Genomic DNA, 15,556 nt, shown 5'->3' on the forward strand with positions numbered 1-15,556 from the left:
AGTTGGAGTTCAAAGCAAATCACGATAATTTTCAGTGTGGATCTTTTGTCGAGTGCATCCACCATCCCTCCTCTGCATGTCCATACCCAAAGATCACAGTAACAGCTAATTTAAAATGCTGTCATGACCAGGAGTAGTGGCTATGTCATGGATCTTCTTGTTATCATTGTTACAGTAATTCTAGTAATTCTGTATATCACAGTGTTAATGGTTGTTATTACATATTTCAGTCAAACAAGTTGTGTTTTGGTTGATTGGAAGCATAAAACAGGACAACATGAGGTTTTTCAACTTTTATTTATCCTTCAGCAGAGTTGGAATAGTTCTGCCTCTCAGCTTCCTCCTTTTACTGGTGATAAAGCCTTTAAACACACCAACAGGGCGATGGATACAGTAGTTACCATAGTACTGAGTCATAATGACACATCTAAGGTGGCAGTGGGAGGTGGAGAGGGGCACACGGACACAAAAATTTCACCAAACAGTCGCCTTGGAATTATAAGAAGAATAAAACAAAACCAGAATAACTCATAAACACTCAAACACACTGCTGCTGCCTACATATACTGTAGTAGAGCTAATGGTTGTGATGCTATGACTATGGGTTGGGCTTGTGTGTAAAAGAGAAGGGTGGAAGTAAAGGATGAATTAGGGGTGGTCCCTTTGCTGATTTCCTTGGTGGACAGAAAGTGCCTACTCCTTGGAGTGCATGTACAGCAGCAGGTCGGCAACGCGGTTGCTGTAGCCGTACTCATTATCATACCTGGTTGGAGGAAAGGAAAATGAATTAGTTAGCATCTTTTCTTCAGACTTCCTGTTTTCTATGAGGGGCTGGACGGGACATGCTGAAAACTCACCAGGAAATGAGCTTGACAAAGTTGTCATTGAGGGAGATGCCAGCACCAGCATCAAAGATGGAGGAATGGGTATCACCGATGAAATCAGAGGACACCACCTGGCAAACACAAAGCACACCACGTGAGTGTAAAGTAAAGCAAATCACAGATCGATGATAACAATATTAAATCAGCTGTTTATATAGAATACCTGGTCCTCGGTGTAACCCAGCACTCCTTTCAAGGGTCCCTCGGCGGCCTTCTTGACGGCTTCCTTAATCTCAGCGTATGAAGCAGGCTTGGAGAGACGGCATGTCAGATCCACCACTGACACATCGGCCACTGGCACCCTGAATGCCATGCCTGTCAGCTTACTACAGAAAGAAGGAGGCAGAGGACAAAAAAGTGATTTCTGCACTTTTTATTAATCAGTCTTCATTTCTTCAACAACTGGCTAAAGTGTACACCATCTTAGGCAGCTGAAACTTTTGTATGTGTGTCTTTACCCATTGAGTTCAGGAATGACTTTGCCCACTGCCTTGGCAGCACCAGTGGAAGCTGGAATGATGTTTGCGTGGGCACCACGGCCGTCACGCCAGGCCTTGGCACTGGGACCATCCACTGTCTTCTGTGTGGCTGTGTATGCGTGGACTGTTGTCTACAGATATCACATGACACATTATTAACCTTTAAGACTTAAAAAAGAAGATCATAAATATTACATTTGCTTATCATACTCAGATACTGTATAGAATTACTCTTACTTACCATGAGGGCCTCCTCGATGCCAAAGCTATCGTGGATGACTTTGGCCAGGGGGGCCAGGCAGTTGGTGGTGCAGGAGGCATTACTATGAACAGAGCAACAGACACGATTAGTTATTTTACAATATACTAGTAGATATGATATTTAGGGTTTCTTTTGAGGTTCTAAAGCTAAATTTAGGTTAACAATTAAATTATGTTACCTGACAATAGTCATGGAGGAGGGGTCGTATTTGTCCTCATTAACTCCCATGACAAACATTGGAGCATCAGGTGAGGGGGCTGACACAACCACACGCTTTGCACCACCCTGGATGTGAGACTGTGATTGGGAGAGAGAGCGCAGGTTCGAAACATTTCCTGGAATGTCATTGCGTTTGTCTGTGTTTGTCTGTGTTTTTGTACTTACAGAGGCCTTCTCAACACTGAGGAAAACTCCAGTGGACTCAACAACATATTTGGCTCCAGAGCTGCCCCAGGGGATTTCAGCTGGCTTCATACTAGAGTTATAGAAGAAACTGCATCAGTCCAGAATCACCTTAAATTTGGCAGGTCTCTGTAAAACAGCTTCTTTTGCTTTTGCCTGGTTCACGTTACTGTATTTTATCCTAAAAAAAAAAACAAAAAAAAAACCTCGAAACAGGAGTATTACTACATACAGCTGGCTAATTGATTTTAAAAGTCTTTCTTTTCACATGCAAAATGCTAAATATGCGGCCCATCACATCCTAAAAACCTCATATTATCCCAACAAGGCATATCGCTCTGAGACTCACTTGTGGTTCCTGGAGTTTCTAAAAGTAAAATGGGAGGCAGCGCCTTCAGCTCTAAAGGCCCTCTCCTATGGAACCAGCTCCAAGCTTGGATTTGGGACAGAGACACCCTCTCTATAAGATCAGACTTAAAACTTTCCTTTTTCAAAAGCTCATAACTAGGGCTGGGTCAGGTGACCCTCAATCATCCCTCAGTTGTTGCAGTCATTATATCCTCAAGCTGCTGGGGGGGGACTTCCCATAGTGAACTGACCACTTCTTCTTCACTTCCCTTTTCTCACTCCCTGTTTCTTTATATGCCACAATTGCAGAGCAGCAACTTTTCTTGGAGCCATAGTCAGTGCTTTGTACCGCTCCTGTCTACACTCTTCCCCACTCTCATCACATGCCTGGTCAGAGAAGATTGCTGATGTTCTTCCTCTAATGTCACTGGATGTTTACTTTGAAAAATGAAGCAGCTTTATATAAAAAAAAAACTGAACTGGAATATCTGCTCTCTGTAGCAGAACACAGCCACGGGCCAGTTAATGCTGTCGTTACTTACCACTGGAAGACAGAAATGGCTTGGCCATCGACGACAAGTTTGCCATTATCTGCAGACACTTCACCACGGTAACGGCCATGAGTGGAGTCGTACTTGAACATGTAAACCTAGAAGCAGGAGGGATGACAGTGATGACGTTAATATGGGGAGTGCTTCACAAGGAAGCAAACACGTTCTATACCCTCCTGGAATTTTCTGGGCAGTTTTCAGAGATTAAGTTTTCTATTAGCACCCAAACAACAGACGTCCATTCCTACATGACAACATGTCATGGATTTATACTACACAGCCTGAATAATTTAGATAACTTAGCAGTAGGGCTGTTCGATATAACGATATATATCGGATGACGATATAAAAACGTCTATCGTTTCATTTTACGCTATCGTTTGTTTCGTGGTGTCGTAAAATAAGCTGTTTACAGCAATATTTTTTCATCGTTTTGATGGTCACTGTAGTGGCTATATTCATTTCTTAAAGTTCTCTCTTTCTCTTATATTTAATATAACCACACGGACAAGCGCCTATTTTTACATGTTGTCGTTAGCAACAATGATGGTAAAACCATGGCGTGGCTCCGCTGTCCGCTTGTTTGTTTTCTACTAAACCTTTCACAATAAAGCTCAAGATCCTGTTGAGACTTTTCAAAATAAACTGAATCACGTGAAAGAGCATGCAGAGAGTTTACGGATGAGAAGAAAAAAAAAAAAAGAGCCGTTAGGTGCTAAAAAATAAACCTTAGACTAAACTTTGAAAGAAAACGGCGGCCGTTACAACTTATGTCTAAAAATGTATAGTTTCATGCATCGGTTAAAACACTCGCATCCAGGTAAAGGACGCCCAGCTGGAAAAACTTCACACAAGTCGAGTTGCCCGAGAGTCACAGAATTTACAGAAAATATTGCATTTTTGTGATTTATATCGTTGTCAGGACGATAAACGTCTTATATCGGGATATGAGATTTTTGTCATATTGCACAGCCCTACTTAGCAGGCAGTAGATTTACTCACCATGTACTGCAGGTCAATGAACGGGTCATTGATAGCCACAACCTTGATGCCCTTCTGAAGGCAAGCCCTCAGGACCAGGCGGCCAATGCGACCAAATCTGCAGAGACAGAGATGGAGAGATTAGGAATAGTTGCCATGGGAAAACAGTGGGAAACTTCCTCAGGATGTCACAGCACCCATGGGATCAGTCCATGTCCACTGCAGCAACACTTTACAGTTTTAATACGAGGAACTTTCACTACACTCTTATATGTCCACATCATGTCATGCTTTTTCAATTACTCAAAAATAGACAGATTGTGTCCCTCACTACAAGCACATCTGTGACTGTGATATTACAGAAATGTTACGGTGGATGAAATTATTTCTGAACAAAAAAACAATTATCTTTTTTTTAGTCCTGAAAACAAATATAGCCTCAAACTGTAACCACAATATAATATAATTTGAACGATGGCTAAAGGAAGAGGTGGCTCAATCATGGAGAGTTTTTACTTCTAATAATTTCAATTCAATATCACAGTAAACCTTTCAGCATCAAAACAGGCTTTACTGTGCAGTTATTACTTGTTAATAATGAATTTGTTATGGTGTTATGGTGCATTTGCCCTTTGGTTCCTCTTTAACACATCTTTACTAACCACCAATGCTTGCCCAGCCCCAGTTTTTGCTTCAATGATATCCTACTGTAACCACCAGAAGTCACTCTTACCCATCTTAGTAGTGTCCGTGTGTGTGTGTGTGTGTGTGTGTGTGTGTGTGTGTGTGTGTGTGTGTGTGTGTGTTTCAAACTGACCCATTGATTCCAACACAGAGGTCTGACATGGTGGCTGCTGCTTAGGGAGTGTGGAGTAACCTGGAAGAAAAAGAAAGAAAATTAAATAAATCATCACATTTGAAATGAATTAATTTAAACAACATTGAACATCAAATGACAGAAAATAACAAGCAAGCCATCAACCCCAGATAAGGCAGATAAAAATGCCATCTGTTGTCAACCCTGCGACAGACTGGCGACCTGTCCAGGGTGTACCCCGCCTCTCGCCCTATGACAGCTGGGATAGGCTCCAGCGCCCCCCGCGACCCTGAGAAGGATAAGCGGAAGCGAATGGATGGATGGATGGATGGATGTTGTCAACCCAGCCAAAAATAGCTGATATATAAAATTTTTAAAACATCAGAGTCAGGCAGGGTGCAGCCCCAAGAAAATGAAGCAGCTTTAGGAAGGACAGATATATTGTTGGCTTGCAGTGTCAAAATGAATATAATATACCGGAAGTCAAGAAAAAAAATTTGTGGCAAGTTAATACATGACCTTACACTCATACAACCACAGGAAATGAGCAGGCAAAACCAAAAAGAAGCACATGTGCAATAAATCACAAATCCATTTGTGCCAAGCTACCCTCTATCATCCATTTCACTTTGAATTTACAGATGGTCTTTTTTGTCTTCCTCTCCTTCTCTCCTCCACGTTTTACACTGATCCTCACACTTGTTTCTGTCCTCTCCACTCAGTCGGAGGCCGTGTGGGGTGAAGTGAGGTTACATGTTGTCGTATGCAACATCTTAAAAAGATTTGAAATGCCCAAATTTCAACATCAGCCCCTTCGGTGATTTCAGCATTGAGGCAACACTGTAAAAAACTGTCATCTCACAATACCTGGATGCCCTCTGTGACGCATTAGCACTAAAGGCAAAAACACTTAACACCTGTGAAGAACGCTCATGAATTTGCATGACATTTTTGAGCCAGGTATGATGACTGAAAGCATAGCACAAGCCAGAAAGTGTGCAAGAGTGTGACTGTGTTTAATGGCAACAGGGGAAAAATACAGGCTGCCAAAAAAATGTGTTGTACAGGCAACTGCCGCAGGAGTAGGGAGGTGTTACCTCATGCAGCGACATGTTTCGACAACAATGGGATATAAAGGGAAGGAAGTAGGTATGTGGAGCAAGCAGGGACTTGATAGAGAGGAAGCATGACCTTTTTCCCTCTACCTTCCTCTCCCTTTCATACTGGAACACTCTGGTTCCTCCTCACTACACCTCCTCCTAGTCCCACCCTTCTTGTCTTTTCTACCAGCTCTGCTTCCCCTCTCCGCCCCTTCAGCTCCTTCGCTGTCCTCGCTCTCTCTATATTAGTCTCCCAACTCATGCAACCTCATGTTGGGGGGTTATGGGAGGTTTCCATCTGTAGCTTGTCACCAACCAATAACACGTTCACAATCAAAGCAGTGCTGGTGATGCTGGTGCTGTGTGTGTGAGACAGCATGTGCATGTAAGTGTGTGTATATGTGCGAGTGGCAGGGCAGGTAGAGTAAGTAAGGGCAATGCGGATTGTCCTTGGAACTGGCTGTTCGTCATTTTAGACAACTGTAATCTCCTAATCTGTTGTGTGTGTGTGTGTGTGAGAGAGAGACAGAGAGCGTGTGTGTGTCTACACAAATGTGTGCGTGTCTCTCTGACAAGCAAGTAGGGCAGGTTGTGGATCTGGTGAAATGCATTGTGGGAGCACTTTAAATAGAATAAAGGGAGTGCCAGATTATGATGAATAATCGCTCTCTTTCTTTCACGCAAAAATAACTGTACATGAGACTCTGGATTATTTTCACCTGGATGTATCTGCTGTAGTCATTAAAGCAGAGAGGAGCGGCACCATTTGTTTCCAGTCAGAATCTATTTATCGAACAGCCTGCCAGCAGTGATGTGATGCGACCTGTGATGGCCTCAGTGCTTTCAGTTATTAGACTTCTTGTCTCCATGTTTGCAGCACCGTCCGCTGAAGGCAAGAGCGGCCATTTTGTGTTCTGCTGCTTGCATCCACACACAAGGTCACCAAGACAAAAAAAAAAAAAAAAGATGGAGAGGGGACAAGAGAGAGGGAGAAGGTCCAGTGTGACCGCGCAGTTCTCAGGTTTCACCTTTTGTGCATTCACAAAACACTGCAGGGTCCCCCCCTCCACCTCTCTCTGCCCTTGTTGCCTGTTTCACAGTTCATTTCCCTCCTCGATTTTCTCTCTTCTTGCTCCAAGTTTTTCCAACACGGAGCAGCTGCCTCGGGTAACCATAACAAAACAGCCGCTCTCTTACTTTTTAAGAGGCTTTTATACTGAACTAAAGATAGAAAATGGAATAGCAGGGCGCTCACAAGGAGACAGATCTTTGCAGGACGGCATGATGGAGCACATACTAAAGACAGACTCATGTCATGGCAGGCACTTCTGTCATGACACAATGAAGGTCGCTGGTATCAGGCTGCATGCATCACTATTTAGTAGTCCATTTAAGGAGCACTATGATAACCAGTAAAACTCTTTGCATCATGCTAATGGTGAGGTATATTACATTACACTTTGTAAGGTTTTTGTGCAACAATTACAACACCATAGTTTCACTAAAGGTCGCCTAAATTGCACCAGGTTTTTATTGCGCATATCTACCGAGGACATTGCATTTGAATTTACCGTCAGCCCAAACAGCACTGGTCTGTTATTACCCACCCCCCAAGAGTGCTCGCACAGACGTGCCACATCTCACAAAGACAGCACTGTGCAGGGCGGAGAGGTGATATGCTGGTAACTGCAGCTTCCAATCTGCTGATACTCACTCAATTGTTCAAAGAAGGAACATAAGCATTCTATACTTTTCTGACCATGCATTGCACGCAGATGCACCAAACACTGTTCGGCATTTACAGAAAGACAGACTGACCTGAGGAGTCAATGCAAGACTGGGAAAAAATTGAGATCTGATCTAAATGTAGGTGAACAAGGCTGCTCCAAGAAATTGGTGGTGAAAATCGTTCTGAACAGGTGAAAGGAATAAAAGAATGAATGGTATTAAAGCTTAGATCATACTGAATAGCTGGACATATGGTGCGTGCTTGTTGTCCTTCCCTTCTGACCTGCACTTCGAGCTGTTATCCCTCCCTTACTTTTGCTGGCTCCATGAGTTCCACACATTTGCCCTCTGCTCATTCCCACCACCCAAACTAATCATTAAAATTCACCACCCTCCCTCTATTTGTCGGCGCTCATTTGTCTGCGTAACCCCACCACCACCGACACAGACTCCCCCAACCCCCAAGGCTTTGGCCTATATTCCTCACCCAGGTTTATGCAGAGGGGGTGCAGAACAGGGGCCCCTCCAGTGTTTGCTGTACGTGCACTGGAGGGACTGTTGAGGGAGAGAGATGACTCATAACTATTCGACCAGAAAAAGGACAAAGACGATCAGCAGGTGGAAAAAAATAAATTCTCAAAATTGAGAGCGGACGCGTAAGTGAAAGGAGTAGAGGGGAGTGGAGCATAATGACACAGCATTTCTTTCCTTCTGTGCACATTTTTTACAGCGTCGAGCACCTACGATTGACAAAACAAACACTGATTGTGTTTCTTCAAAATATGTCTCCTTTGAACAACATACGATCTGCAGGGACTTGCTACAAACCCTTATATGGACATAAGTTTGAGGTAGCACAGATGTTCTGCTACGTAACACTGTTCACACACAAGAGACGGAGCTGAAGGAGAGACACAGCTCACTCTATTGACTGCATGGGAGGCAGACTGAAGCTAATTTTCTCGCTCTTTGGTTTGCTTTGGTGCATTCATTGGAAGCGCTTCCATCTGAAAGATTTGTCAGTGAGTGAGTGAACTCACTGACTCTGACAGGGCTTTTCCTGCCCACTAACTCCTCTTCATTTGCCCTTATTTTGCAACCCCTCCCCCACAGCTATCTATCCCCCTGACACACCCTCGCTCTCTCTCCAGTGGTTTTCCACTGCAGTAGGTTGATTGGCCAGAGGCCGGGCGCACTATCCAATTAGGTAATGTCTTCTGTTCTTGCCGCTTCTGGATGATTTGCAAAAATCAAACAAGTCGCAGTGAGCTATACTATTATGTTATTATTCTGAGAGAACGCCATAAAAATGTTCGTATCACTTTCACTATGCACTGCTGGGCACTATAGAGTTAAAGTTATATGGGAAAAGTCATACTATTACTGCAATTTCCATTCCAATAAGGGCTTTTCCCCTATTTCACTATTTTACTGTTGTATTTTGGTGTTGTAATTAATATACCGGCCTTCTGTGGACAGGGACAGGCCGATTAGAAGACCTACTTTTCTATTAGGCATTTAATTAGTGGCACTCAATTGTGTATTCCTATGACCAGATACACCAGCTTTGATAAGATGAATACAATGAGGCCTATAATGGTTTGGTAATCCACTAAAACTTGTATAGAGTTTGTGCACACACCGGCCATCATGAATTAGTAAAGCCTGTGCTGTATCAAACTGCAGAGGACTCAGCAGAAGGACACGTGACTCCCTGATCCCAGTTATGCTGATCACAGACACACACAGTCCTCACAGCACTAATTTGTGACTGGTTTTTAAGTGTTAGTCCCTGTCTTTTGCCTCCTTTTATATCATAAGCTAAGCCACAGCACGTTGGTAAAATGATGCGGTGTTCTCTGCTTGTCTTAAAAAGATGTTGGTTATGCAAAAATCCACATACTATAACATATATTATAACTGTAATATCCATAAGAAGTGCTGTGCTGAATAAGTGAGGCAATCTTACATCCACACGCTCTACTTCCTACATTTTTCAAGAGTTTATTTCCTCAAATTGGGGGCAGTTACGCACAGAGCGCTGAATCACTCTGGAGTTCCTTCTCGCTCAGACAACCTAAAAAAGATTGCAGGGTGATAAGACGTCTGCAGAGCACAGTCAAGTGGGACACTCACACCAACCTCAGCCTGTAATCCACTAAACTCCTTTGATGGAAAACCTGAATTAATCTAGAAACAGCGACTCATAAGTGCTTCAAGAATGACTCGAGGCTACTTGTAAATCTGTGTCATCGCAAAACTAACTTTTAGTAGAGGGGACAACCCACCATCTACAGGATGTGGTCATTTAATGTGGGTAGGGTTTTACCCACAAGTACCTGGGTGTAAAATGAGTGGTTCAAGGTAGGGAATATTTTCCGGCATGACTAACGTGGCCTGATAGCGTTCTTCCTGCAGACAGCACACGAAAATCAAGCCCACATTTACACCCAACATCAAAGAGGCCACATGAGCCCCTGCTTTTCTACATCTTAGTAATTACATGGTTGAACTCCACCTCAGGATAGCATGTCCCGTGTGTTACAGGCAGAGACTAGCTAAACTCCCCGGCATTAATTTTAAATTCTATATTTCTTTACTCTGTAGAAGAAATAAATCTAAAGGAACAGGTCATCATCGGTCATGCACATCACCTGAAGGCCTCTTGACAGCACAGGGTGTGACTACAGTGCTTAGCATGACTGCTAAGGATCCTAAGATACTGTGACCTTCAGCGTAGAGCAGTATGAGCTAACGTGTGAGTGCCCCTTCATGGTTGAAATCTCAATAAATGATTTCAGGCTGACAAAGGAGTCTAAGATGAAGCATTACTGGCTGATCGGTATCAGCACTGGAGCTCTGGGCCTGCTGTGACCTTCACTAGCCGGAGGGATGACCTTCAACAGTCAACCATGGCTCCATCTGCATGTAGCCCACCACACCTGCATATGAAATCAATCAGCAGCAAAAACACTGTTCACCTTAACTAATAACCCAACATCGTGGTATTTATTACTACACAAATAATGTATTACTACACAAATATTGACAAACATCACGATTCTCTGTGGAGTTTAAAATAATGAATTCACGCTTGTGATCTCATTATAATTCTCCTGTACTGAACCCATCTGACCTTTTCTATTAATAACGAATTGAACAATAACTGTATCCTGTATGCTTCTGTGCCATTAAAGGAGAACACGGGCCTCCTAAGCAGAGAACTGCATCAACAGGTCAGTCCAGTCTGGAGTAAACTGCGGCAGAATCATGCGACACTGCGCCGTCAAGAGGGGGGAGTTGCAGCCTCCTTCTCTCTGCCATGAAATAAACCATAGCTTATTCATTTTGTCCATTCGCTCATCTCTGAGGCCTCTGCCTCATGTAGGCTGCAGTAATTGCAGGCGCACAGCTCAGCTGAGAATGGCGCAACGTCGACAGACTTCATGGTGAAGACAGGAGCAAGCACGTAGCGTCACCTTCATCTGCTCATCCTCCACCTTCAAGTCCCTACATCCCTGTGCATCACTGCGGGACATATTCATTCAAGCATCTGCCTCCTAACTCTACTGATCAGTATGCTTCTGAGATAGGCTTCATTTTTCTATTGGGTTACATTACATGGAGACTAATCCACTTCCGCAGATGCAGCACTCCGAGCTGCCAATGTCACGTTGCCCGCTGAGACGAATGAATGGAGCAAACTTAATACACGACAATTACGTCATGATAATTCACAGTGCAGTCTAATTGGGATTGTTTTCGTGTTTTTCGGGATTTATTTCTTAATTGAAGCCACATTATGTTAAAAATGGCGCAGACAGAACACATAACACAACAGCCTGCCTCTCTCCAGACTGCAAGGCCACGGCCGCATCCTCTCTTCCTGTACAATACAAGCGTGAACCCTGCCAAAAATGACACACTTAATAAACCATAAACCACCCCTGCAGCACACGTGGGGCCTATTTCCTCTCATTCTGCACCACTTCGACGTTTTATGTGCCCGACTTAATGAATCGTGGATGCAGGGCGATGATAAGCTCACCAGCTTCCGCGAGTCACGTAGCTACATCCTGAAAGAGGAGTGAAACACTGAAAGTAGAGCGGAATTCGTTTCTTCTACCTGAATACTTAAAAATACTTGAAAGTCAGACGTTAGTTGGGTCCTTGCGCTGAAAAGCAAAGCGGTGTAGCGGCTTACCTCACGGATGATGCTTCTTGAGTTGTGTGCGCAGTTCACCGAGGCGCCTTCCGCTTTTATATTAGACACGTGACTCGGGAAGCCTGGTCGCCCTGGCGACGTGACGTCATGCCATCTTCTGTCAGGACTCCATTCTGAACGCGTACATGCTCACGGTCTCTCCTCGCTGCCATAGTAACGGAAGAATGAATCGTCGGTGTGGTTAACGTCTTTATTCACAGAGCCTGTCCGCAGGGCAGGATCGAGGGTGGCGTAGAGGATGAAAGGTGATATTCATAAGAATATCAAAAGAAATGCACAGACAGGAAGAGCGAGGCTGGCAGGACGCCAGCGATGAAATGATGAAGATTTTGGTCCGATGTCCCAAGATGCTCAGCGGTTACACGAGGCTCTGATGTAATATAATGGGGCACATTTGCTTTAATAAAGCTGTTACAGGCTACATAGGAACAATTCATGAGCCCGCACTAGCTGGTTTAGATCGCAAAAGTGCGAGTTAAGCATACAAAGTAACTAGGCTGGTGACACTCTACGTGTGGGAGGGTAGGATGGAGGGCCAAACGCTTTGGTAGCAGGCCTCGATTGTGCATTGATCTGACTGCAGACTGGCCCTCCTATGGAGGGCAGTTAGTGTGTGAGAGAGCCCATATGGATGTATGCAGCGATATGTAGGGAGCCCTGGACATGTCACGTAGTCATACATGAAGAACTGGCGGTATTCTAAACTGGACTAATCGATTATGACCGTACGACCAATATGCAATAAAATACAGTATCCCGCATAATGATACTACTACTACTACTAATAATAATAATAAAACACACACACACGTAAATATGCTAGCTCTGTTCTTTCTTCTTTTCTTCAGATCACATGTCAGACTAAGAACAAGCCTACGTGAGGCAGGATGCGTGCAGTCATAAAATGGGAAATCCCTGCAGTGCAGTAGGAGGGACGTTATTTGCACATGCTTCACAACCCCCTTTCGAATTTCGTCAGTATAGATTCAGTGTTTGGTTTCAGCATCGTACAGCAAGCTGCTCCGTCTAGAGGATGTCGTTTAATGAAAGTGACGAATCATAACGAATCTGTAACTTGTTTAGCTCACATAGCCTTATAGTTACGGTAAAAGGCTATGAAGGCTATGAAGCATCGGAAATAAATCCGAAATAAGGACTAACAGCGCCATCTATCTATCTATCTATCTATCTATCTATCTATCTATCTATCTATCTATCTATCTATCTATCTATCTATCTATCTATGGTGTTGTGTAAAATAAAGAGAATTATGACAATGCATTATGTTAATTAGGTAAATTGTGTTTTAGGTTGCGTCTGCGTGCGTGTGCCTAAAGTATATTACATTTTTAATGAAAGAACTGTAAAGAGAAAGTTAAAGAAATAAAATAAGATATGTAGTTAGTTAGAAATATACTGTAGTATATTATAAGGTTAAGTTATTCATGTCAAGTTATTCATAAATCAATACCTATTATCCCTACTCCTACATAATGTTTATATACAAAATAAATAAATAAAATAGTCTTGAGTAATAATTCTTCAGGCTTTCTGAAGCTGTTGGACATTGGATGATTTCTCATTTTCAGTCCCATCCTTGTACCTGACCATTTTCAGAGGAATGTTTATTTACTTATTTATGTTAAACCACTTAGGCACTTTGTGACAAGCTTGTCACAAAAACACATAATTTGATTGAATCTATACACAAGAACTGGTCTTGTCAAAATTGATGGAATTATGAACACCGAAAAGTATACATTTTCATTTTGATCACCATGTAGTACCATTAGGAAAGAGTCTGATTCTGACTCGAACAGGTTTATCTTTCAGCATGACAATGATCCCAAACACACTGTCAGTGCAGTAAAAGCATATCTGGATAGAAAAACAAATATGGGAACACCATCAGTCATGTGGCCTCCCTAGTGCCTAGACCTCAATAGTGAAGCACGTGTGATCATATTGATGCAGAACAGAAGAAAAGGCAGGCAACATCCGAGGAATCTCTTCAAATATCCTTCAAAAAGCCCAGAACGGTATTCCTGAAGACTACTTAAAGAAATGACAAGAAAGCTTGTCAAAGAGAATTCAGGCTGTGATGAAGAATAAAGGTGGTACTAAACTGACTTTCAAGCTCATTAGAATTGTACAAACAGTTTCCCCCCTAATTAAATACTGTATTTCCATGTATGTTTGCTCATATTGCTGCACATATTTCCCATCTTCCTAGCAATATATAGAAAAATAAGTGGTAGCTTAAAACCTTTGCACAGATGTATTTTTCTACCGATGTTCACGGGGTTAAACACCAAAGTCATTTTCGTTTGAGTGACGGTAAACACGCTTGAAATCTTGCGCCATCCTGAGGCCCACTCGGGACACACAAAATAAACAAACGCGCCATCTCCTGGAGAAACCCAGATCCTACATGTGGATGAGTCTTTCTTGGTTGCTTTGGCATATTTCTGAAAACATTTTAAAAGACTTTAGCTCTAAAACTTAATTTACCAAAACAGCCCTTTCATCTTGCACTACAATCTACAAAAGATGTAACCTCCCTAAAACCTTTAATCCGCCTGTCAAAATGCAACATGAAGGTTTTTGGTCATAGACACCACAATGAATCTTGTGACACGATGTGGAGCAAAAATGTTTATATCCCATTTAGTCAGAATGACAGAAAACTAGAAGTATGTTCTTGTCTTCAAATGTAACAAAAATCTTATCTTACATGTATTTACTGAATGCCTACAGCAGGGGTGGGGAACTCCAGTCCTCTAGGTTTTAGATATCACCCTGGGTAAACACACCTGAAATGACTAGTTCATTACCAGACCTCTGGAGAACTTAAAGAAATGTTGAGGAGGTAATTTTGCCATTTAAATCAGCTGTGTTGGATCAAAGACATCTAAATCCTGCAGGATACGTTATCAAACTGACTGCTAAGCAAGTATTCCTGAGATGTTCATTTACAAAGCAAAAGGTTTTACATTCTACTCTGTAAAGCAAAGGAGCACTTACATTTCTTTGTAACGTGATGGGTAAATTTCCTGCATTGTCTCACATTAAACAGAAAATGAACATTTTACAATAGAGAATAAAACCACAATCAGTGCCATTAGTAACACAATATAAGCTGTACAGTTGTACATTAGAATAAAAACAAATGATAAAAAAAAATATCCGGGATTCAATCTTGATCTGTTTGGCTGCAAATTCTCACTCTTTCTTGCAGCAAATGCATTATTCTGCATAGATGAGTCTAACAGGTAAACATAATATTCTCCATCTGATTACCTGGTGTCATACTTTGGAGAGGAAATCTTTTCCACTGAGATTAAACATAGTGTATTAAATGGACAACAAGGTTAGTCACTTTATATAATGTGCATAAATATTCATAAAACAAAACATGAGAGATGCTTGCCTTGTTGTTCACAAAACAAAACAAAAATATAGTGAAAGATTGCTGTGACTGAACTAAGCAGCATAGCACAGAGAGGGACTGTGATTTGCACCTAAAGGTTTTGTCACTAAATATTGAACCTGTACTAAATTTGGATTTTTCTGCATTGCTGTCATGTTAAACAGCTCTGCTCAAGGTTAGAGAGGTATGAAAGAGTTACAGATGCAACGTGAGATATTGAAGTTTGAAACAGAAACAGGATCTGCCTGTGAGCGTGTAACTGTAATTGCTGGACTGGATGTTCCCGTCAGTGTCTGGAGACCCGAAGAACAAACTCTAAAACTTTTTAAGAGCTATTTGTCTGTCAGCC

General features: G+C 42.4%; 1 protein-coding gene across 1 annotated transcript; it reads right to left on the reverse strand.

Annotated features, from left to right (window-relative positions):
• Positions 1-278: 278 nt before the first annotated feature.
• gapdhs (glyceraldehyde-3-phosphate dehydrogenase, spermatogenic) lies at positions 279-11,863 on the reverse strand. Its single transcript, XM_004566846.5, has 11 exons — positions 11,757-11,863; positions 4,725-4,784; positions 3,929-4,025; positions 2,918-3,024; positions 2,010-2,100; positions 1,804-1,922; positions 1,605-1,686; positions 1,343-1,494; positions 1,048-1,210; positions 858-955; positions 279-763 (listed from the first exon to the last, which is right to left on the reverse strand). The coding sequence occupies exons 2-11, from the start codon at positions 4,751-4,753 to the stop codon at positions 694-696; spliced, it is 1,008 nt and encodes a 335-aa protein (XP_004566903.3). The 5' UTR covers positions 4,754-4,784; positions 11,757-11,863; the 3' UTR covers positions 279-693.
• Between the last annotated feature and the right edge of the window lie 3,693 nt (positions 11,864-15,556).

This window comes from Maylandia zebra, linkage group LG11 (genome assembly GCF_041146795.1).
Source record: "Maylandia zebra isolate NMK-2024a linkage group LG11, Mzebra_GT3a, whole genome shotgun sequence".
Lineage (NCBI taxonomy): Eukaryota > Metazoa > Chordata > Actinopteri > Cichliformes > Cichlidae > Maylandia > Maylandia zebra.